Genomic DNA, 26228 nt, shown 5'->3' with positions numbered 1-26228 from the left:
TTCACCTGCACAAAAAATTTGTAAAACCTTTTTCTTCCTGGATTTTTAAACAATAGTAACGACAGTCTGGTTTTCATATATATGTATGTATGTATGTATGAATGTATTTGTGTGTGTGTGTGTGAGTGTGAAAAAGAGAGACAAAATATGGTAAAAGGTGTGTTTTAATAAGCATATACAGTAACTAAATATATATATATATATATATATATATATATATATATATATATATATATATATATATATATATCATGATTAAAAACGCTACAGTTGGGCATTGTTTGAATTTTAATGATTCCAATTCTTATCAATTCCTAATTTTGATTCCAATAAGGTAAATAAATGAAAAACCTTAGATATCATCTTATTGCTTAACCCTTTTTTCAATAATGCAGTGCAACTGCACTGCCATTGGTTTAATCTGTAAACTTTTTTAAACCAATGACGAAATCAGGTCATACGACTGAAGCGACGACACTGAAGATGCAGACTTGTGGCATGGCATATAACGCAGTACTCGTTCCGTATCTCAAGGAACCGAGGTTACGTTCGTAACCGAGTACGTTCCCTTTCGATACTTCACTCATACTGCGTATGGGGAATGAATTCAACCGCGCTGTGCCACGGGAGGGAACGACAAAAAACTTATCTTGAACACCTTGGGGTCCAGGGGATAAGTGAGAGAGCCGGAGCCATCGAACCCTTAACACTACACTGCTTAAAAGGGAGCTAGCTCCCTGGAGGTGGAACGGTGATGGCGTCTGATAGAGGCCGTTGTATCAAACCGAAAGAACCCGAGCATGCAAGGTCGGGATGTCCAGGTTATAGAATCTGACAAAAGTGGACTGCGAGGACCAGCCGGCCACCTCACAAATGTTTTTGATAGAGACACCACTAAACCAGGCCCAAGAAGAGGCCATCCCTCTAGTGGAGTGGGCTCTTACTCCTATGGGGCACTCAAGGCCCATCAAGGTGTAACATAAAGCAATAACATCGACTATCCAGCGCGAGAGGCGTTGCTTTGAGTCCGAAGACCCGTTGGCGCGGCCCCCAAAGCAGACAAAAAGCTGGTCAGATTGCCTGAATGGCTGTGAATGCTCATTGTATATCCTCAAAGACCTCACTGGGCAGAGTAAATCCAGCTCTCGCTCACCTGACAAAGGACGCAGAGTCGAGAAGGAAATTACCTGTGCTCTGAATGGCGTCGAGAGCACTTTAGGGACATTGCCATGCCTGGGTTTTAAAATGACCTTCGAACCATTGGGCCCAAACTCTAGGTATGCAGGGCCCACCGAGAAGGCCTGCAAGTCACCAACATGCTTGACCAATGCTAGAGTAGCAGAATTGTTTTGAGTGTTAGGGGCTGAAGGTCAGCTGACCACAGTGGCTCAAAGGGAGGTCCTTTGAGTGCTCCAAGGAACGTGTGGAGGTCCCAAGTGGGAAAGGTGAGAGGACACAGGGGCTTTAGATGCCTAGAACCTCTCAGGAAATGCACAATGAGGCTGTTTCAAACCACAGATTGGCCAGCGATAGGAGCATGAAATGCTGCAATGGCTGCTACGTACACCTTGAGTGTGGAAGGGGTAAGACCTTTGTCTAGAAGCTCTTGGAGAAATGACAGTATCAGAGATATGTCACATTCAACAGGGTCATCGTTTTGTGCTGAGCACCAGTCTTTAAAATTAGTCCTGAATGATAAGAAAACGAAATACATGGTCTTTTCTAGGAAACACAAGTCTGATTCTTCTCCCACACCTCTTTACACTCTGCAAGGTAACAGTATAGAACTGGTCTCCTCTTACAAATATCTAGGGTTTGTGTTGGAAGAGGACTTATCATTTAAGTTACATGTTAAACAACTGTTGTCTAAGTTAAGGTTGCAGCTGGGGTTTTATTTTCGGAATAGTGCATGTTTTTCACAGTCAGCCAGGAGAAAGTTGGTGGAATCTACCTTCTTACCTATCTTAGATTATGGAGAAGTCTTTTACAGAAATACCACTAAAGCTCTCTTACAATCATTAGATTCTGTTTATCACTCTCCTCTTAGATTTATAACTTGCACAAAATATCACACTCATCATTGTGCACTGTATGAAATGGTATGTTGGCCTTCACTTCATATAAGAAGGTACAAGCACTGGCTCATACTTGTGTATAAGGCATTAGTTGGCCAGCTTCCTCAATATATGAATAGTCTATTAACTTTTAATAGTCAAGGGTATAATCTACGTTCAAGAAGATATATTATTTTAAATGTTCCTTTAATGAAGACAGAGTTTGGAAAAACTGCTTTCATTTATAGCGCATCAGCTGCATGTAATGACATCCAGAGATCATTGAAACTTGATGTACTTATTTCAATTAATGAGTTCAAGTTATATCTCAACCAAACATTCAAATCTGTCTGTACTTGCTCTTAACGTTTAATCCTGCTTTATTGCTGTATATGTGTGTGTTGTGTAACTTTTTTATGTAGTTATGTATATTGTGTGCTTCTACCTTGGCCAGGGCTCACTTGTAAATGAGATGTTTATCTCAGTGTGATTATTTCCTTGGTTAAATAAAGGTTTAATAAATAAAAAAAAAAACAGTCAACGAAGACTGACAGTCGACTGGTGTGTAGCCCGTCCCTGGGGAGGCTTAGAGGCTTCCATCGAGGGACCATACATGCAGAGCCCAGAGTTCTGGCCATGGATGCCAGATTGTCCTGTTTGCCTGAGAGAGGAGGTCCTGCCTCAGGGGGATCGGCCATGGGGCTTTTGTCGAAAGGACGAGGACCAAATTTGGCTCCTCCAGAGTGGGGCCACCAGGAGGACTCTGTTCCTGTCTGCCCTGACTCGTCTGATGACCTGGGGGATCAGAGCGATGGGGGAAAGCGTAAAGAAGGAGGCTGGGCCAGTTTGGGCCAGCGCATCTATGTCCTTTGAAAAATAGGTTGGGCAATGAAAGCTGCTTTCTGAGGTGAAGAGGTCGACCTCTGCCTTCCCAAAAATCTCCCAGATTTTGAGAACCGTCTGGGGATGGATCATCCACTTGCCTGAGGGGACATTGCTCCGTGAAAGCATGTGTGCTCCTAGATTCATCTTGCCAGGTATATGCGTCGCCTTGAGTATCCACAGGCTGGGTAATGCCTATTCAAAGAGGTGCTTATCAGTACGCAGAGGCGGCTGGACAAAAGGCCGCCTTGGTGATTTATGTAGGACACCACTGTCATGCTGTCCAACTGGACTAGGACATGGCGCCCCTTCAGGATGGCCTGAAAGGATTGAAGGGCTCGTTGTACCGCCAGCATCTCGAGGCAGTTGATATGAATATGGCTCTCCTCATGCGACTACGAGCTGAAGGTTGGTCTGCCCTCGCATAGAGCGCCCCAACCCAGGTTGGATGTATCTGTTGAGAGCACCGTCCTTCTGGAAACCACCTGTAGGGGTACCCCATGGCTGAACCAAACAGGGTTCATCCAAGGCTCCAGGGCTGCTAGACAGGCCTGGTTGACCCTGATGCGAAAGCGGCCGCACCTCGTTCATGCACTTCGTGAAAGTGCGGGGAGCTAGGGACAGGGACAGCCCAAAAGGAAGGACTGTATAGTGGTAAGCCACACCCTCAAATGCGAATCTCAAGAATCGTCTGTGATGGGGGGCTATCTGGATGTGAAAGTATGCGTCTTTCAGGTCCAGCGAGAAGAACCAATCCTCGGGGCAAATCTGCGTGAGGATCTGCTTCAATGTCAACATCCTGAACTTCCGTTTCATCAGGGAGAGGTTCAGGAGTCTGAGGTGTAAGATGGATCCGAGACTGCTGTTGTATCACGTACTGTAATACCTAATGCTACCTCTAGGAACATTGTATTGTAAGAAGAGGTGGATTCAACAGGGAAGAAGAAGAAGGGGCTCAGTGAAAAGACGTGAAGTTACTGTTCAGAATAAAGTGAGGTCTGGAAGATAATCACCGTGCTTATTACTTATACAAAACCTAACAACTGCCATCTTTCTTGGGGACAAGGAAATAATGGCTGTAGAACCCCGATCCACTTTTTCCAGCTGTACCAAAGTGGGAATTGGGGGAAAGTGTAAAGAAGGAGGCTGGGCCAGTTGTGGGCCAATGCATCTATGTCCTTCGAAAAATAGGTTGGGCAATGAGAATTGCTTTCTGAGGCGAAGAGGTCGATCTCCCAGATTTTGAGAACCATCTGGGGATGGAGCATCCACTTGTCTGAGGGAACATTGCTCCGTGAAAGCATGTCTGGTCCTAGATTCGTCTTACTAGGTATATGCATCGCCTTGAGCGTCCGCAGCCTGGGTAATGCCTATTCCAAAAGGCATTTTGCCAGTGCACAGAGGCGGCTGGACAAAAGGCCGCCTTGGTGATTGTAATAATATAATCTCCATAATCATTGGGAAGAAGGAGGCGGGAACCGGCAGACAATCAAAACGAAAACTTTAATTACAAAATAAACACAAAACAGCGCATCAGTCCCTCACGGCCGACTGATGCGCACAAATAAAAACCAAAACATAAACTAAAGCCCAGGCCTGGTCCTCTCTCGTCCTTCACTGTCGTCGCTCCAGTTTTATATCCTGGGTCGCAGGTGTCGCTCATTTCCCAATCACTCCACGGGCCTTGCTCTTTCCCACATTCCTCGGCCCCGCCCCACTCATCACAGTGATTTATGTAGGACACCACTGTCATGCTGTCCAACTGGACTAGGATGTGGCACCCCTTCAGGATGGCCTGAAAGGATTGAAGATGATCCACAGTGCTGACACTCTCCAGATGCAGAGAAATTCTGCCTTTGTTGAGGAAGCCCTGACAAGTCACGATCAAGCCCCGGAAGAGACAGTGGAAATGTAACTGGCCCTGGCACGCACTAGCATGCCCGCTTTTAGCCCAACAGTGGAAACGTAGCTATTGTGGAGCTTTAGCCTCATGTCCACTTTTGCATGCTTTCCGTAGAATTCGTTCATGTGCTATTTGGAAACAGTATGACTAATCAACTTGAATTCAATAACTTATCTCTGGCGTGGTGAGAAGATGATCTGGTTCATATTTCATGACAATTGGTTTAATGGCCTGGGACGAGTTTGGAAAAGTAGTTTTTACGAACAATTGAAAATAGCTAGAAGACTAACTTTACCGCAAGCGGTTCTATGGGCTGCCATAGACTTGCGGTGGAAGAAAAAATTTCACGCTAACAGACACAATAGGTACCTAAGCACCTTTGGTGCTTGGCCCCTAATTAGATACAGGTTTACTCAATACTTGTTAGGGGCTCCTTTCATTTATGCTTTAATTACTGCCTCAATTCAGTGTGGCATTGAGGTGATCAGTTTGTGGCACTGCGGAGTGGTATGGAAGCCCAGGTTTCTTTGACAGTGGCCTGCAGCTCATTTGCATGCTTTGGTCTCTTGTTTCTCATTTTCCTCTTGACAATACCTCATAGATTCTCTATGGGGTTCAGGTCTGGTGAGTTTGCTGGCCAGTCAAGCACACCAACAACATGGTCATTTAACCAATTGCTTTTGGCAGTGTGGGCACGTGCCAAATCCTGCTGGAAAGTGAAATCAGCATCTTCAAAAAGCTGGTAAGCAGAAGGAAGCATGAAGTGCCTCAAAATTTCTTGGTAAACTGGTGCAGTGACTTTGGTTTTCAAAAAAACAATGGACTAACACCAACAGATGACATTGCACCCTTAATCATCAACGACTGTGGAAACTTAACACTGGATTTCAAGTAATTTGAGCTATGAGCTTCTCCACCCTTTCATCCAGACCTTCAGACTTATCTGAAAAGAGGACTTTGGACCATTGGGTAACAGTCCATTACTTCTTCTCTTTAGCCCAGGTAAGCCGCCGCTGACATTGTCTGTGGTTCAGCAAACTCCTTGACACGTCTGTGTGTGGTGGCTCTTGATGCCTTGACAACAACCTCATTCCATTCCTTGTGAAGTTCACTCAAATTCTTGAATCAATTTTGCTTGACAATCCTCCTAAGGATGCTGTTCTCTAGGTTGGTTGTGCATCTTTTTCTTCCACACTTTTTCCTTCCACATTAATTTTTTGTTAACATGCTTGGATAGAAGATTCTGTGAACAGCCAGCTTTTTTGGAAATTAATGTTTGTGGTTTACCCTATTTGTGTAGGGTGTCAATGATTGCCTTCTGAAAAACTGCCAGAACAGCAGTCTTCCCCATGATATAGCCTAGTGAACCAAACTGAGAGACCATTTTGACCGTTTTGAGTTGATTAGCTGATTGTCATATCACCATATTCAAATTTTTTGAGATAGTGAATTGGTTTTGGTTTGTTAAATGTGAGCCAAAATCATCACAATTAAAAGAACCAAAGACTTAAACTACTTCAGTCTGTGTCCTTTGAAATATTTAATACACAAGTTTCACAATTTGAGTTGAATTACTGAAATAAATGAACTTTTCCACAACATTCTAATTTATTGAGATCCACCTGTACTTTCCACCTCTATTTAAAAGGATGGTTTCATCAAAATATCTGTGCACATACTGTAGATTTTATAAATGTAGTAAATTATTTGATATCAGGGGATTTAAAACAGGTGCTGCCACTACTTTTTGTAAGTCAGCAATGTAAGGAGTGTTACAGTGTAAAGAAAATTAGATTTACTGATATTTATTAAATCACTCAACATTCACATTTGCTTCCATAATAGTGATATATATATATATATATATATATATATATATATATATATATATAATTTTTTTTTTTTTTTTTTTTTTTTTTTTTTTTTTTTTTTTAACAGGTTATGGAACGAGAAAAAAAAAGATTGTTCAGATTAAAAGTCAAGTTCACCCTAAAAAGAATCTCAAAGATCCGTTACATCACACACACATACATACACACACACACACACACACACACACACACACACATAATGATATCAAATGGGAGCTAGAAGCATTGATTGATTGCGTAAAATTACAAAAAAGCTTTAAAAAGGGGTGTGCAAAAACTTTTACAGCCTCTGCTGGGATGTTTGCACAAGTATTGTGAGCAAATTTGACCTTTATTTTAACAAATCAAGGGTTTTTACAAAGTGTTTTCCATGAGCGTGTAATTACTCCCAAGAAATTTTTTTATATCTCTTATGCATTTCCCTAATGACAAATCACTAAATATAAAACCAAACAAGACCTCACCACTTTCAGTTGCAACGCACTCATCTGTGAATACTGTACATTTATTTTCCTTTTTTTCTTGCAAAAAATTGATGCTTTATGAAACGCTTGCATCAGCTGTGTGTTTTTACTGACATTTGACTAATTTTTTCTTATGTTGTACTGCACAATTATTTCATGCTATTTGAAGGACTGTACAATGAATAACATGATGGATAATGTTTCTTATCCTATGATACTGACTCTTATGGTGCCAAAAGAAACTAAATCATACAAGAATGTATATTTTATATGCTTTTTTGCCTTATATCTCTTGATACTGTCAATTAATATTAGTCTTGTTATGGTCATTATAATGGAGAAAGCGCTTCATGAACCAATGTACATTTTCTTGTGTTATGTGTGTATAAATGGGATTTATGGAGCCTCCGGATTCTACCCAAAATTTTTGTCTGATTTAATATCTGACTCATATGTGATCTCCTTTCAGATGTGCGCTCTGCAAGCCTATGTTATCTACAGTTCTTTACTTTCTGAGATCACAATATTAACAGTGATGGCTTATGATAGATATGTAGCCATATGCAAACCTTTAGAGTATCATTCCAAATTAACTGAAAACACCTGTGTGAAACTAATTCTGTTCTCATGGATTTTTACCAATGGCTTTTGTCTTACAGCAGCCCTGTTAACAAACTTGAGACCTATCTGTAAATATCACATTGACAAATTATATTGTGACAACTGGTCAATTGTAAAACTGTCTTGTGTATCATCTTTTGTTAATAGCGTCTTTGGATATGCTATAACTGTTACATTTTTTAGCTTTATAGTTCTTATCATAATATCCTACTTTAAACTGATCTCTGCATGTAAAGCATCTTTAGAAAGCAGAAGGAAATTCTGGCAAACATGTTTGCCACACATATTATCGCTGTTGAATTTCACTTTTGCCATTCTTTTTGATAATATGTATAGCAGATATGGTGAAAATGATATTTCAGAGAGTTTGCGCAATTTTTTGGCTCTTGAACTGGTGATAGTCCCACCTGTGTTCAATCCTCTAATCTATGGGTTAAATATTAGAGCAGTGCGTAAAAGAGCCTTTTCTTTGTGTTGCATCAAGAGTAAATGATTCACTTGCACAAAAAAAACACTAAAACATATTTATTATTATTATTATTATTATTTATTTTAAAAAATTGTATTTTAAAACAATAGGCATGACAATTTGGTTTTCATATATATGTGTGTGTGTGTGTGTGTGTGTGTGACAAAATGTTGTTAAAGGTGTGTTTTAAGAAGTATGTAACTTTAAATATATATCATGATTAAAGTCCCCTGGATCATAATGATCTCTTAGGAGTTTTCCACTCCATTATGCATTTTTATATCTAGATGTCATTATTGTATGTTTTTACAATTTATCCTTTCATCTAGAATTAAAGTTTGTACAAACATACATTTAACCAGTGTCATTTATAAGAAATGTTTAAAGATGTAATGTTTATTGTTTGTGATGAGATCAGAGTGCTACCAAATCTTTAAAAAATAGTGGTGGAAAGAGTACTAAGAAATTTTAAGTAAAGGTATTGCTATTTAAGAAATAATTTACTAGAGTACAAGTGAAATTACTGAAAAATAATATTACTCAAGTAAGAGTAAAAAAGTTTTCTGCTTTAAAACTACTCAAATTACTGTGTTATAAAGTACTAATAGTATTATTATTCTATTTTTACCCAAAATGAGACGATGTAAGCATTATGGATCAGAGTTAACCCTAACTCTAAAACCCTATAATGTTCACAAGTGAGGCAGGAAATCCCTTATGGACCAATGCATCAGACATCACTACAGCTGAATAACATGCAGATAGAGATGCTTTGACTGATGAATCGTGGAAGACAATAAACACACAATTGCAATGCAATGTTAATTGACATAGCTTGTATAACAGTAAGGATTTTTTAAAATAAATATTTTATGTCTCAGTGTGATAAGAAACAACATGGAACCAAATAAGCTAACTGTTTCAAACGAGACTGATGTTATATAGTGATTTTGGAGCAAATCATGATATTAGTCTCATAAATTGACATGTTTGACACTTATATGTTTAGCAAACTTACCTATCCCTGTTGCCAGGAGCAACTGTTTTATAACTAATTTTGAACAGTACATTCACGTATAATATTATATTGTTGTTTTTAACAAGGGCAAAAGCAAAGAAGGGTAAGTGAAGGTTTAAAAAGAAAAAGGGTCTTAAACAGTGTGAATAGAAATGTGCCAGTAAAAAGTAATTTTGGATATGGCTACGGTTGGGCATCGTTTGAATTTTAAAGGTGCCATCTGTAATGTTTGGCAAAAAAAATCAAGTCATACTCCACATTCCATACCAGATGGGGGCAGTATGCCTCAATAAAGTGAATTGGTCTACTCTAGAGTAACAAATGAGAAATGGCATAGTCTCTATGCTCCGCCCCTACTTTCACAACAACACTACAGCCACAGCCGAAGCCTAACTGTGCGTTCACACCGCCGGCGTCTAGAGCGTCAAAAATCGCTCTTGCCGCTCTTGCCGCTCTGCTCACGACGCTGCAGAAAGATTTGTGAGCGCTCAGACGCTCTGACATAAATTGAATGCTTATTTTGTATTTAAAGCGGCCGCAAAGCAAACAAGGTTGTTGATCTCGTGCAGACTAACCACAAGGAGTTATAACCTCATTAAATATTGTTGTGGACGAAATATTAGGATCCTTTACTTAAAATGAACAATCTCAGACACTTTGGTCCACGTATCACTTTAAAAAAAAAATGTATGTCCCTGTAGGCAAACAGGGACACATCATAGATTAATACAAACGCTAAACAGCAATAATCAACCTGTCCTTTATTCTGCTTGAGAACTAATGTGCCAACTCTCAAGCATTCACCGTGAGACACACGCAATTGACTCTTTTCACACGCTTTCACGCCACACATCAATTTTTTCACGCACAGAAAAACCATGAAGCAAAGAGGACACGGAGACCAACAGACTAGACAGAGCAGGTTAGTTATGATATATAGGGCTGTGCAAAAAATTGAATGCGATTTTCATGCACCTCTCATCTGTAAAGACGCTCCTGTAATTAGAAGTATATCTCCAGCATGTGCATTCAGATCAGGGTTGCCAGGTTTTCACAACAAATCCTGCCCAGTTGCTTCTTAAAACTATTCCAAAACTAGCCCAATTGCGTTTCCGGGAGGTTCCCCGATAAAAATTGCTTCCCGGGGTTAAAATATAAATTTTTGGGAAGGGTTTCCTTGGTAAAATTGCCATTTTAGGGCCTAAATATCACGTTATTGGTATTTGGATTGCTTCAAACCGCGGACATGAAAAACAACCGCAGACTTGGCAACACTGGTTCAGGTGGAGCGGCAGTAACTGCACAGAGCCTTAGTCTACCGACAACTAACACAAAATTGCTTTCAAAATTGACAAAGAATCGCCTGCGATTTTAACATCGATGTTGTGTAGATTGTCAGTGAATTACGGCTCTGTGTAGTAAATGCCAACCAGTGTTGCCAAGTCTGTGGTGGTTGTTTTTCATGTCCGCTGGTCACTGCGACCCCAATACAAATAACATGATATTTAGCCCCTAAAATGCGAATTATACCAAGGCAACCCTGCTAAAAAAACTATATTTTAACCCCGGGAAGCAATGTTTTATCAGGGAACCTTCTGGAAGCGAGATTGGGCTAGTTTTGAGAAGCAACTGGGCAGGATTTGTTGTGAAAACCTGGCAATCCTGATCTGAACACACGTGCTGGAGATATACTCCTAATTACAGGAGCATCTTTACTGATGAGATGTACATGACTAAAAAGACATGCACAGCCCTATATAATAAAATGGGTAACGTTAAGTTATAGCTAGCTAATTATCAAACGCAGCTACGGTTAGCCATCGCTAACATTAGCACGTTTATCGAACAGCCTTCGATACATTTCTATGTTATAACTTCCCGAAAACAAATACACAAACATATAAAACAAACTTCTAGCGAAATCTCAACAGAATCTAACTTGCAAGTTCGGAGTCGAACCTAATTTCTTTCAGGTCCATCAGTTGTCTCCAGCGATTAAAAGCAGTGCCGATGTTTACTCTGGTATTCTTATCGGATTTGATTTGTGATTCCGAGCGCGGTTGTTTCCCTGTAGCGGGTGTTGGTCTCTTGCCAAGGGCTTCAGCTATCCTTCCACTCTTTTCCCTGAACTGAAAGTAGTGGGCTGTACTTTCCACACGATTGACATCAGGTTCAAGTACACGCCCACAAGCCCTGCGAGTTATTCGTGTATTGCAGGTTGGCTGGTGGATATGTTGCCCGCATACCGCCTCCCACGGCCGAAACTGGTATTACAACACCTGTCGGGCCGGGGATAGTAATGCTAATGCTAATTAAGGTTGATATCTCTGCAGCACTATAACTTGACATTTTTTTAATGACATCATCGCCCTTATTTCTTCTCATTCTTTTGATGCGTGTAGGTCATGTTATGGATATTTTTACCTCAATTTCTGCATATGGCACCTTTAATGATTCCAATTCTTGTCAATTCCTAATTTCAATTCCAATAAGGTAAATGAATAAAAAAAAATCTTACATATCATCTTATTGAAAAATATTTCATAGTTAACTGAATACTATGAAAATCAAAAGGCTAAAGAACATTTACACAATGATGTGTGTGCAGCAGAGAAAACGTGAGTCTTCTTGACTTGAATGGTTTAAAATCACATTGAAAGTTAAATTTTTTAATAATTCAAAGGTGGACTCCATGCACATTTTTGGTAGGACAAAAACATTTTTTTATTTGTGCATTTTAATATGACTTTAAACCATTCAGCACAAGAATACTCATGCTGTAACGGGCCTGTTGAGTCGTGAGACGTGCGGATCCATGTGCAAGCTTTTATTAGACAGAGACGTCATAACAGGCATGGGTCAAACACTGGCAAACAGGTATATAGAGGACAAGACACAAGAATAATCCTAGGGCAAGTGTGGGTCTTCGATTAGCTAACAATATCCAGAGCAAAACACGAGTTACAGGTCAAGGCAAGAAAAAGACAACTACAAAAACTAGAAACTGAGACAAGACTATCAAAACTAGAAACAGAGACAAGACTATGAAAACAAGGAACTGAAACAAGAAAACTAGAAACTAACACGGAAAGACTTACATATCGCAGCTATCGCTAGGAGAGGGATATGTGCAGAACAATACTTAGACCAGACATAAAACAAACACGGAAGACTTGGTAAGTAGCTAACACTAGGAGAGTGCTAAACAACACTAGGCAGTGTGTGAGAGGAAGTCCAATGCTTATAAAGCGTTTCTAATGATTGTGCCTAGTGTTTGTAATTGGTGGCAGCTGTGTGTGATAGCTTACAGGTGAATGTGATTGGTGCAATGGAGCATGGGAAATGTAGTCCAGGGTGTACTGTGTAGTGTGAGAGTCTGTGTTGTGTATGATGACCTCTGGTGGTGAATTAACAGGTTCAGTGACCGGATCATGACATAGCCACCCTCCCCCCAAGGAGCGGCTTCCAGATGCTCTATATAATGTAGTAGGATGGTGGAGTGGAGGCGGAACAGGGGGAGGGATGGAGGGCCAAGTCCACATGGAAATGGAGTGGCTGGGGACCGAGGCAGAGCCAGCAGAGCAGGAAGTGCGGGTGGAGTCGACGGTACAGGAGTCCACCAGGCCAGAACTAATGGAACAGGAGTCCACCAGGCTGGAGCAGCGGAAATGGAGCCCACCAGGGTGGAGCAGGCAGAATTGGAGCCCACCAGGGCAGAGCAGGTGGAACTGGAGCCCACCAGGGCAGATCAGGCGGAACTGGAGCCCACTAGGGCGGAGTTAATGAAACTGGTGTCCGCCAGACTAGAGCAGACAGAACTGGAACCTGCCAGGGTGGAGCAGTTGGAACTGGAGCCCACCAGGGTGGAGCAGAGGACACCCACAGCCGAGCAGACAGAACAGGACAGAACAAGAGTTAATAAACGGTCTCCATAGCCATGACAGGACAGAGTGAGGATTTGCAGATGACATTTATTGCTGCGACAGGACAGGACGGAAGTTCATAGATGGCCTCCATAGCCATGACAGGACAGGACGAGAGTTCAGAGGTTGATACCACTGACACCTCTGTAGGTTCTGCAGCAGATGCAGCCACCTCTGGAAGTTCATTAATAGTCTTTTTAGCAGGGCAGAAACAATGTTCATCAATGATTCCTTTGACCACACAAGGAGCTGAAGCGAGCGCTGCCTTAGGGAGGTTCTGCCGCATGTGCTGCCTCTGGAGAAACTGCAGCGGACGCCATCTCCTCTGGGGACACGGTGGTGGTGTACACGGCCCAAACGCAACATAAAACAAACCCCATCATGGGAAGCACTTCAGACTAGGGAATCAGTTCCTGCACAGGAGGGGTTAGACGTGCTGGTTAAGGGATATCAGCAGCTCTTACTGACAGCAGCGGTGGATCCTCCATGCTGGATGCCAGTCTGAGATACTGAAGAGCTGACCTCCAGGCTCTGGTTGCAACAGACAAGATGTGATGAGCCATGAGTTTGCTAATCAGTGTCTTAAGGATCATTAGAAAATCACAGGCAGGTGTGTTTAATTGGAGTCGGAGCTAAACTCTGCAGGAAAGTGGATCTCGCGAGCCAGATTTGAGGATCACTGCTCTAGAAGATCAACTGTGAAGTGATGAACCTCTGGAAGTTCAGCTGAGAGTGACGAGACTCTGGAAGTTCAGCTGAGACGTGACAAGGCTCAGGAAGATCAGCAGTGACTTGACTGGACTCAGGAAGGTCAACGGTGACTTGACTCGTGAAGATCAGCGGTGACCTGACTTGACTTTTGAAGATCAGTGAAGATGTAGTTTGACTCATGAATGGCAGCAGTGACATGACTCTCTGCTTTGCCTGCTCCTCACAGGTGCTCTTCAGTTTCACCCTGGCTTCCTGCTCTGCCGGCCCCGTCTTGGCTCTTTGCTCCGCCTTGGCACCCTGCTCCACTTGCTCTGCCTTCTTCCCTGGACAATCCACGTCCACATGGACCTGGCCCTCCATCCCTCCCCCTGTTCTGCCTCCACTCCACTCCACCTCCCACCTGAACTCTAGTGTGTTCTCAGTTAGGAGCGTCTGGAAGCCACTCCTTAACGGTTGGGGATGTCATGATCGATAGCTGGAGTGCCCATGAACTCCAGTAGAGGGCACTCCACACAGGACTATTGCATTTGGGGTCTGAACTCCATTTCTCATGATCCCATGCCTAGGGCTAATCACCGCCAGGTCCAGGGTCACATATATTACTACTAATGTACCATTCTGGACTTTTTTCACAAGATCGCCCTCCCACTTCCTGTATGAATGAAACATGCACTGCATGTTCACATCGTCTTGTTTTGGATATTAATAAATTATATTTTATTTATTTATTTCACACACGTCATCATTTTAAAGACAAAATGACAATAGTTATAGAAAGCTTATTGTGTGAAAAAAGGGGAAACCCCTAAGAAGCTATTGAAAGCTTTTACGAGGGGGCCCAATAACACCATACAACATATAAAATACAAGAACAAAAAACTCAATCCATAAACACAAATAAATATAAATACAACAAGACACAAGCATTACAACAAACAGACGATCCCAGCAAAAATATAACACTTGATCAAAAAAAAAAAAAAAAAAAAAAGATCATAAAGTATATGTTAAAAGCAGTTTTTCCTTAAGATTTTACAAGGCTCGTACATTTCAATCGTCTTATTTTACCAGTAATTCAATGTTTTTCCCTTGTGTGATATGTATGCTGGGGTCGGCTGATTGGGGCAAGTTCACACAATCTGTTATTTAATATTCGGTAAGTCTTAATAGAGCAAGGCGATGAAACAATGGATGTGAAGGGGTATTTGGCTCAGACCACGTTAATACCTGTATAATTTTCTTTCGGGTAAAGACTGTATTTCTGTCTGGTCATACACACATCCAAAGCACGTGCACAAAAAAGTGATTTCAAATACAACTGATTGACAGATAAATCAATAGCAGCAAAACAAATAAAAAATACAATTTGAACACAATAAGTACATGTATTTATTTTTTGATGTAAGTACATAGTGGTTAAGGCCACTTAATATAAAGTGGGACCACAATTTATTTATTATTAAGTAGAAAAAAAGTAAAAATGTACTCAAGTACTGTAACAAGCGTATTTGTAATTACTTTCCACCTCTATTTAAAAAGATTGTTTCATCAAAATGCCTGTACACACACTGTAGATTTTATAAATATAGTAAATTATTTGATATCAGGGGATTTCACACAGGTGCTCCCACTACTTTTTATAAGTCAGCAAGGAGTGATACAGTGTAAAGAATATTAGATTTATTCAAGTTCACCCTAAAAATAATCTCAAAGATTATTATATACAATACATATAAACCCTATAGTCTACATTACATATGTATATATATATATATATATATATATATATATATATATATTAGGGGTGTAACGATACGCGTATTCGTATTGAACCGTTCGGTACGACGCTTTCGGTTCGGTACGCGGTACGCATTATGTACCGAACGGTTCGTTGGAGTAATTAATTATATTTGGAAAAAAAAAAAAAAAAAAAGAGAGAGATAGAAATATAATGATATGCGTTCAACAAGGTAGCCCAATAACCCAAACAACGTAACAGGCAACGCCCCTGACACTCCCGAAGAAGAAAAAAACACCATCTTATATGTTTATGTTAGGCTACTCAGCAGGCGCTCGCTCACTCAGTACGCGCTGAAGGCTCGTTGCAAAATAGCCAATGCGTTTAACAGACTAGAAATGAGAAGATCCCCCAATAACCAACAGGTCTGGTGTTTGGGTGCACTTTGGATTCCCTTTAAGCTATAATGGTGATGGCAAGAGAGTGGTGGATAAAAAAACAACGGTATGTCGCATCTGCAACATGACAGGGTACACCAGCGGGAATGCAAAAAAAAAAAACACCAGCGGGAATATCTGGGATATATGCGTCAGTACTATCTGGGAAAAGACGAAAAAAAGGAGAAACATGCACGCAGCAAACTATCCCTGCAGCATTTAGACACTATAGCTTACAGGGAATCCAACCCAAACACCAGACCTGTTGGTTATTTTAGGATCTTATATTTCTGGTCTGTTAAATGCATTAGACATTTTGCAACGAGCCTTTAGCGCGTGCTGAGTGAGCGAGCGCCTTAGGGGCCGTTCACATATCGCTCCTAAAAACGCGTGGAAAACGCTAAGCACGTCTTTCTCCTCCTTTCCAAAGCGCTCGGGCAGAAGCGCTCATGAGGCGTCTGTCTTTGCTAAGCAACAATGACGTGCTCTCTCCATGAGACGCGGAAATTTCAGCGAAGGATAAATGGATTTGCAGCTCTAAAAATCGCTTGCAGTAGCTCTGCTACTAAATTTATTTCAAAATTGCAATTCATATACAACTACGATCAGCTGTTCCTTCATCTTGGCTGAGCTCTCAACCTTGTTACGGGAAAGGATGAAGCTGATTGGTTGGTTCTTGTCACATGACCCGCGGTGCGCTTGCGGCATTCTGAAAAGTTGAGATGTTTTTACATTTTGCTGTATCTAAAACGTATCGAACCGAACCGAACCGAACCGTGACATCAGTGTATCGTATCGAACCGAACCGTGAATTTTGTGAACCGTTACACCCCTAATATATATATATATATATATATATATATATTAGGGCCGTCAAAAATAGCGCGTTAACGACGTTAATTAGTTGTTTGTCGTTAATTACGTCAAATTTTTTAACGCATTTCACGCATGTGCAGTGTGACATATTATTCAGGTCAGGAAAGTCTCGTCGATCTCTGAATTCTCAAGATAGTAAAAAAACAGCGGCGAGCGCCGCGACGAAAACACCGAAGAAGCTTAAGGTTTTAGCCCAGTTACTCTCAAAAACATTAATGCCAAGCTCGATAAACAGAGACGACTTTGGTAGTTGATACACTGGAGCTTCTTCCTGTTCTAGCGTCCTGTGTTTCACACTGCGCATGCGCAGAACGCCTACATGCAATGCAGCGAAAATTACAGCTGTTTGGAAAAGCATATGCATTTTTACTTGGTTTTACTGGCGCTTGAAGCCTTCAGAACGTGAAAATATCGATCCTAAAGTACTGTGGCAGAGCAAATGAACACCTCCCAAAAACAAGAGTGCCCAGAGTGCAGAGGGCACATGTTTGTGTTTCTGAGTTCATTCTTTCGAGTTTCTCTATGCATAATTTCATAGATATGTAGCTATATTTAACCACTGGTTCACCTAAAACTCTTACACTACCTGTAGTTAAATGGCATGGTTAGATATAGTGCTCAGGCAAAATTGATCTAAGTAAATGTTAAACTTTTGAAATTCTGAAAAAAAGAACCACATATTGATGAATCAATACATGAAAATTATGTATCTGTGTCCTGTTATTTATCTTTTGGTATGCATCTCAGAAAAAAAAAAATGGTTACGATTCAGGTGTAATTGCAAATAGTGATTAATCCTGATTTATCCACTGAAAATTCTGATTAATTTGATTAAAAAATTTAATCATTTGACAGCCCTAATATATATATATATATATATATATATATATATATATATACACTGTAAAAAATTTCACGTAAAATCAACAGTAACTTACTGGCAACAAATAGCCAGCAAGCTTCAGTATTTTATTCCACGGTAATATTACTGTAAACCTGACTACAGTAGTTCACAACATACTGTATAATAACTTACAGTATATTTATACTGTAAAATTAATTACAGTTCATGTTTTTGCACTGTATTTTAAAATACTGTAAAGTTACTATGCAGTATAATTGATTATGGTAGTTTTTATATTCACATATACACATATATACACAACATATAACTAACTACAACCTGTTACATGCTTAAAAAATAATGAAATATAAAGGCTTGTATGCAAAAAAAATTCACACAGTTATATTACTGATTATTAGATGTCACGTAAATTATGACAACACTCAGAAGTCCATTTAAAAACTTTTATTACAATTGAATTCATTAAATGGTAAAAAGACTCTCCAGACTTGACAAGGCCAATGCAGATCCCAGGTTTTTGCTGCCTATAGAGAACAAAACACAAAAATTATGTTGCACTACAGCTTGACCGACATCAATGTGATAAACAGACTTGAAAATGACTTACCTCTTTATTAACTCATCAGCACGCTGCAATGTCGAACAACATACACGCTGAAAGAAATGAAAAACATATTCAACACTGCATAGACCTACACAGAGATATTCGTTTCACCATGCATCCCCAGATGTGGAAGTGAAAGAACATTCCATAACCTGGCATGTCATATTAACACCACTGTGTGATTTGTCAGCACTTGGTGTAATCACTGCATGGTTACGATACATATGTGTACGAAGGCCACCGGCAGTTTTGAAGTTACATGGACACTGGAAAAATCCACAAGAGAATCTATAGTTTGCAAGATTCCTGTGTTCCTTAGCATGTCTGACAAATTCTGGAATAGATTTTACTGAGTACTGACACACTTTGCAAGATAAAGGCATTTCTAATCTTATTTCCAAACAATTTTAACTTTAGATGCAGTACTTACCCATCCATATCTGGTGACTTCACCAAGGATTTTTACCTGTAAGACAAAGAGAAACATGGATCAGTTAAAACATAAAAAGGTTACAAAATAATTACAATATATAGAATCAAAATAAATAATTTGAAAAGAAAACAAATTTCAAAGACCAGAAATGACAAGCTATCAACTTAAATGCAACTTAAAAATAGCACAAAAAAACTTAACATATAATTTAAGTAAATTAAATAATTGAATGCTAGTATTAATTATTCAACCTGTGCATTTCATTTATTACTTGTAAAAAATGGCTAATCTATTAAATTATTATTATTTATTTATGTACCTATTACAATTAATTTGAGATCTCTGGGGGTCCTAACAGAGACCCGATTTCGAGGGAGAACCTGATTTGTCACAAATAAGAAATGAGAAGCACCCAAAGTGACAAGAATACGGAGATTATAATAGCCATTATCGTGAATATCACACAATATCAAATATACAACTAAATTATCCGCAGTGCGTTGGCAGTGGCTGTATTCAGATATTAATGCACTTGAAGAAGTTAATGAAAACAAGTGAGCAAAATCATGTGAACGTCTGGTCTGAAGAAGGACTATAACGAGACGAGGGAATTAATCCGGCCCGACTTTCACTGCCTGTGTATTCACTTTAAATGTATACATCGGTTGTACTCACGCAATAAATGTATAATATGACTGAAAACACTGTGATTGTCCCTTCAAGTCGTGCATAACATTAGTGTAATACAGTAGGTCGATTTCGAACATAGCTTTAGGTTTAGGCGCGTAAGGCCTCGATCGCGACAGGACACACGCACACGGTGTAAGTTACACACAAATGTTCAGAAACAAGAACATTTCGATTACTTTGTTCTAAACTTGAAATTATTAACTAACATTAACAGCAAACCTTGTGATAATTAATATTTGGTTAACGTTAGAATGTTTGTGTTACAGACTACTATCAAACTCACGACCGATTATTTAGTGGTAACGTTAAAACGAATATCTTCCCTTTGGGGTGAAATTTTTTGAAATACACATCTTTAAGATATTGAATAAAATTGTATATCTCACCTGAATGGTTCTCGTTGGTCTTGTTCATCCTCAAAGGCTCAGAAAATGAATTGGAAAATGAGTGCAGGCTGACGGTTTAGATGATTGGTTGCCAGGTATATCGCGTATGATTCCGCTCTTTTTGTAATTAGCGTGTTTAATAGAAAGCAAAATAATAATATAAAAAATATATCATGGGAATTGATTTTATCTATTTACCTAGCCTATATTTTTGACATCTACATCTCTACAACTACCTCCCACCCACAAAATTGTTGGCTATAACCTATGAGATTAGGTGGGTTTTGTGTCAAAATCTGGCAACCATAAAGATACGCAATTAAAAAACACCCACATAAATCATTTAACTTTTTTTAACTATATGCCAAATGCCTTAATATATGGGTTACCTTATGAAATGATGTATTATAAAATTCCTTATAAATAAATATATAATTAATAAATAAAATTCCTTGTCAGTTGGATTATTACTGTCATCAATTTAACAGTAATATGAGGATTACTGTAATTATTTTCCCACTCTATTTTTTTTTTTCAAAGAATAGCATAAATTGACAGCAACTGTCCTGTAAATAGTTTCTACAGTAAGACAAAGCTGGAAATACAGCAATAATACTGCAAAAGTTATAAAATTGACAGCAACTTACTGTAAACTGTTTCTACAGTAAGCTTTCTCTGATAATACAGCAATAATACTGTGAAAACAACAGAAATCGTTTACAGTGTATATATATATATATATATATATATATATATATATATATATATATATATATATATATATATATATATATATATATATATATATAGTTGTATTAAATAGGGGCCGGAAGCATTGTTTTATTGTGTAAAATAAAAATAAAAACTGTAATGGATGTGCACAAAAGTTTACACCTTGTCTTGTGTTGAAAACGGCCTCCATAAGTATTGTTTGCAAATTTTAACTTTAATTTAACAAATCAAAGGTTTTTACAATGTGTACATGAGCGTGTAATTAATCCCAAGAAATTTTGAATATCTCTTATGCATTTCCCTAATGACAAATCACTAAATATAAATGCAAACAAGACCTCATCACTTTCAGTTGCAACACACTCATTTGTGAATACTGTACATTCATTTTTATTCTTGCAACAAAATTGAGGCTTGTATTTGAGGTTTTATGAAATGCCTGCATTAGCTGTGTGTTTTACTAAAATTTGACTAATATTGTTTTATGTTCTACTGCATAATTATCACATGTGATTTGAAGGACTGTACTATGAATAACATGATGGATAATGTGTCTTATCCTGTGATACTGACTCTTATGGTGCCAAAAGAAACTAAATCCTACAAGCATATATATTTTATATGCTTTCTAGCCTTATATCTCCTTATTCTATCAATTAATATTCGTCTTGTTATGGTCATCATAATGGAGAAAGCTCTTCATGAACCAATGTACATATTCTTATGTTATGTGTGTATAAATGGGGTTTTTGGAGCCTCTGGATTCTACCCAAAAATTTTGTCTGATTTAATATTTGACTCATATGTGATCTCCTTTCAGATGTGTGCTCTGCAAGCCTATGTTATCTACAGTTCTTTACTTTCTGAGATCACGATATTAACACTAATGTCTTATGATAGATATGTAGCCATATGCAAACCTTTAGAGTATCATTCCAAATTAACTAAAATCACCTGTGTGAAATTAATTCTGTTCTCATGGATTTTTACCAATGGCTTTTGTGTTACAACAGCCCTGTTAACAAACTTGAGACCTTTCTGTAAATATCACATTGACAAATTATATTGTGACAACTGGTCAATTGTAAAACTGTCTTGTGTATCATCTTTTGTTAATAACGTCTTTGGATATGCTATGACTGTTATATTTTCTAGCTTTATAATTCTTATCATAGTGTCCTACTTTAAACTGATCTCTGCATGTAAAGCATCTTTAGAAAGCAGAAGGAAATTCTGGCAAACATGTCTGCCACACATATTATCACTGATAAATTTCACTTCTGCATATTTTTTTGATATCTTGTATAGTAGATATGGTTCAAATGACATTCCAGAGAGTTTGCGTAATTTTTTGGCTCTTGAACTGGTGATAGTCCCACCTGTGTTCAATCCTCTAATCTATGGGTTAAACATTAGAGCAGTGCGTAAAAGAGTTATCCCTTCTTGTGTTGCAGCAAGTGAAAATGTTTTGAAAAGGGTGAAAATTTAATAAAAAAATTTTAACTGATACTTACAAAAGATTTGAATTGTGACAAACTGAGAAAGAGTGTGATTTTAACTGGCATTTTCTGATCTGATATATGTACAACCTGTAAAAAAAAAAAGAAAAAAAAAAGAAAAGAAAAATCTGTTGCATATCTAATGAACACACAGCCTGAATGCTGTCAGTTGCATTTGATCTGATTGTTCAAGTTGTTTGACTATTATGTTGGAACACTGGATATATTAATGAGTAACATTTTATTAATCAAACCTATCAAAAAGCCTTTTAAAATAGGGAACAGTAGGCCTAACCTAACACTTCACTTAGGGAGTATTTCTTTTTTTCCACATTAATTACACTCATCTAGTACAAATGTTTGGTCTTTTTTTTTTATCAATACAGTGTACATTTTCTTCAATTACCCTGGGAGAATGGAAGTGAAATGTGAATTGAAATTATTATACCTCAGGTGTCAGGGTGTGAATTATTTTTCTAATAATTCATTGGCCTAGAGTAACCTTCCATTCAGTCAGTCACATTCAATGTTACTGACATCTGTGGTCTCAATTTGTACAAAAGTTGATTGATCCCTCATGCATAGGTTATGGATCATCTTAGATCCACAAGTTTTGAAATCTGACCTTGCACCAGCTCCCATTCTAGATGATGATGCAGAAACACATTTTAACTTACATTTGCCTCCCAAGATTGGTTCACAGTGATCAACCAGAAAAATGCATACTTCCATGTCTCGATTTTGCCTTGGCATAGACCGTGTCTTTGGTTTGCATTCAAGAACTGGGCATATCTATACAAGATCTTCCACTTCGGGGCTGTCCCTATCTCCCTGCGTCGCGGGAGTCATGGAAGTAGGAATCCATATTTTCAACCATATTAACAGCTGGCTCCTCCTAACTCACTCTCAAGAACCCTAATGTCAGTATCATAACATTGAATGTGACTGACTGAAAGAGAACATATGCATTTTTACACCATGTCATAATTACATTTACATTTACATTACATTTATTCATTTAGCAGACGCTTTTATCCAAAGCGACTTACAGATGAAGACAGTGGAAGCAATCAAAAACAACAAAAAGAGCAATGATATATAAGTTAATTACCATAATTACAAGGCTCTAACTTGTAAAAAGCATTCCCATCCTTGTAGAACTTGTAGTTATAACTTGTAAACTAAATTTACTGAGAGGTACCACTTGTATCACACGACCACAGCAGATTTATTTAGACGTTATGTTTAGGCATTGACAGTGTTGCATAGAAATTCATAATTCTGATCCAAAGGACATAACAAGCTTACAGTAACATGTCACATGTTGTCATCTCGAAACTTTCACGTATTGTCATCTGCAGAAACTACGGCATGACATGAATGCCGTTTGCATGTGAATTACCTTAAGTTGCACAGTTCTCAACAGTGTTCAGTAGATGTAATTTTATCTGCTTCAAGAGCAGTGACATTACTACCCTGCTACTGAGAAGAGTCATGTAACGTAACTAGTTGTTAAACAAATGTTTTTGACAAAGTTGTGTGCAGGCGCTGACAACAAGTTTTCATGGGCATATATGTTGTGGTCTGTGTGCATGTATGTGTCTGTACTGTATGTATGTATTTGCATTTGTATAGAAGACAGACTGGGAGAAAGAGAATTAGAGCCTCTGTAGATAATAAAATGCCATTAAGTGTGAAAACACACAAATAGTAATATAGTGTGTAATATAGTAATAGTGATAGAAAAATAATTAGTAATTTTTAGCATACTTAATGTTATATTTTGTAGTGAGGCCTATTAACATATTATGGTGTGAATAGGTGATAGTTTAACAGTTTCCTATCATGTTTAGAATCTTTTAGCTCACCATGATGTTAGTGAATTATTTGAAAGAGGTTCTGTGAAGAAATTCTGCATGGATAACATGTTAAAGACACTGTTTAACTTTGTACTCCACTATATGCAAATGAGTTTCACACTATGGCGTGCAACACCATGGCCACCTCAGACACAAGTGGCCAATAACATTTGTGGAATGGAGAGGCACCAGATTCAAATCTCTTCTTCATCAGAAAAGGATGAAAGTATTCTTCCAACCGACAATTCCTGTTCTTTGTTTCTGACCTGTGAGGGGAATCCTGCATGGGAAAGGACAGCACCACATACAATGTTCTAATATTTTGGTCATGACGAGGAAAGAGATTTAAAGACAGCTAAGGTTCAGCTCAGCTCCTGAGTGCAACCTTCTATATTGCATTCAGCTGCCATTTGGATGCAAAGGACCCAGCAGTGATGGACCCCGTTTGACTTTTACCGCTCCGAAAGCAGTGCAGCTCAGTCTGCAAATGACATCTGTACCTTGACCAGACACTGCCCCAAAACAAACGGCTCCTCAACGACGCAGCCAAGCTGCAAAGAAACCCGTGAAGACCGATCTGACCCAGCTGCCTGGTTCATTCTCTAAAGACTCATTTAGCTCAACAAAAGGTCACCATCCTCCAGATCACTGCATCTAAGACTACCAGGACTTAACTTTGTGATCTTCTGTCACAGTGTCTGGTCTGTGTTTCCCTGGGCCTCCACTAGTGGTCTCACTTCCTCATAGACACCTCACCGCAGGCACTACAATTCCCACAAGGCCTTGTCCCTTCATCACAGTAACTGCACACCTGTTAATTGCACTCAGGTGTCTTCACTTACTTTCCGTCACCTGGTTTCCTCGCGTTCCTAGTATTTCAAGTTCCTGTTCTTGTCTGTTTGTTTGTTTTTGGACTGATGTTTGGTTATGACCCCTGCTTGTTTTGATTCCGATTTTGGATTACCCAATAAAACTCACACTGCTCTTGGATCTCTCGTCTCCTGTGTTCTAGTCATTACTGAAGGACTCCATCATGTCTGTATCCAGCGGTGTGTCCACTTTGTGTCCATTCCCCATCCAGTGTGGAGGAGCAGAGGGCGAGATTCCTCAAATTAACCACCCTCCGTCAAGAGGGGAATGTGGTGCATGGTGTGTTCTGTTCTGTGGATGACGAGTAATTTTTTACAGCTAAATGAGGATAAAACAGAGTTGTCCGGCAGATTCCTTTCCCGCTCTGAAAGCCCAGTTAGGTCTTCTCTCAACAAATGTATGCAAACAAATCAAAAACCTTGGAGTGATCTTTGACTCTTCCCTATTCGTTGATAAACAAATTAGTGCGGTTATTAGAGGAAGCTTTTTCCATTTAAGATCTATTGCAAAGTTGAAGAATATTCTTTTAAGCAATGATTTAGAAGTTGCAATTCATGCTTTTGTAACATCATTATTAGACTATTGCAACTCTATTGTGGTCTTCCTCAGTCTTCATTATCTCGATTAAAGGTTGTTCAAAATGCAGCTGCAAGACTTTTGGCTGGGTCTAGAAAGAGGGATCATATTTCTCCTGTTTTGGCGTGCCTTCACTGGCTTCCCATTAAGTTTCAAGTTGATTATAAGATCCTTATGATTGTTTATAAGGCATTGTCTGGCTGTGCACCAATGTATATTTGTGATCTTATTGTGCCTGACTGTCCTGCCAGGGCACTTAGATCTTCAAATCACTTGCTTTCAAATGTGTCACGAAGTCGCTACAAATTAAAGGGTGATTGGGCCTTTTCTGTGGCTGGGCCCAAGCTCTGGAATGCTCTCCCTTATCATGTGAGGTCTGCTCCTTCGTTGGACATTTTTAAATCTACTCTGAAAACAAATTTTTATTCTTTAGTTTTTGGAAATTTGTAATTGTTGTTTTTTTATAGCGTAGTCCTGCTATGCACTATGAATTGCACTTTGGATCAATTTTTATTATGTTAAATGTGCTTTATAACTAAAGGTTATTGTTGTTGTTGTTGTTGTTGTTGTTGAAGATATGAATAAATACCTGAAAATCAATGTGTGTAGCTTGCACTGAGTAAATGACAATTTAAGAATATTTCTGAAGTGTTTCAGCCAGGGGCGTAGCAACCGGGGGGGACGGGGGGGACACGTCCCCCGCACTTTTAGAAACAGGTGATTCTGACCCCTGCTAATTTTTTTTTT

General features: G+C 39.0%; 2 protein-coding genes across 2 annotated transcripts; both read left to right on the top strand.

Annotated features, from left to right (window-relative positions):
- Positions 1–7364: 7364 nt before the first annotated feature.
- On the top strand, positions 7365–8288 carry LOC127985593 (olfactory receptor 52D1-like). Its single transcript, XM_052587628.1, has one exon. The coding sequence runs from the start codon at positions 7365–7367 to the stop codon at positions 8286–8288; it is 924 nt and encodes a 307-aa protein (XP_052443588.1).
- A 12930-nt stretch (positions 8289–21218) lies between these two features.
- LOC127985592 (olfactory receptor 52D1-like) lies at positions 21219–22166 on the top strand. The gene has a single exon (XM_052587627.1). The coding sequence runs from the start codon at positions 21219–21221 to the stop codon at positions 22164–22166; it is 948 nt and encodes a 315-aa protein (XP_052443587.1).
- Positions 22167–26228: the final 4062 nt, after the last annotated feature.

Source organism: Carassius gibelio, chromosome B21, assembly GCF_023724105.1.
Source record: "Carassius gibelio isolate Cgi1373 ecotype wild population from Czech Republic chromosome B21, carGib1.2-hapl.c, whole genome shotgun sequence".
Classification (NCBI taxonomy): domain Eukaryota; kingdom Metazoa; phylum Chordata; class Actinopteri; order Cypriniformes; family Cyprinidae; genus Carassius; species Carassius gibelio.
This window is presented reverse-complemented; position numbering and strand designations above follow the sequence as displayed.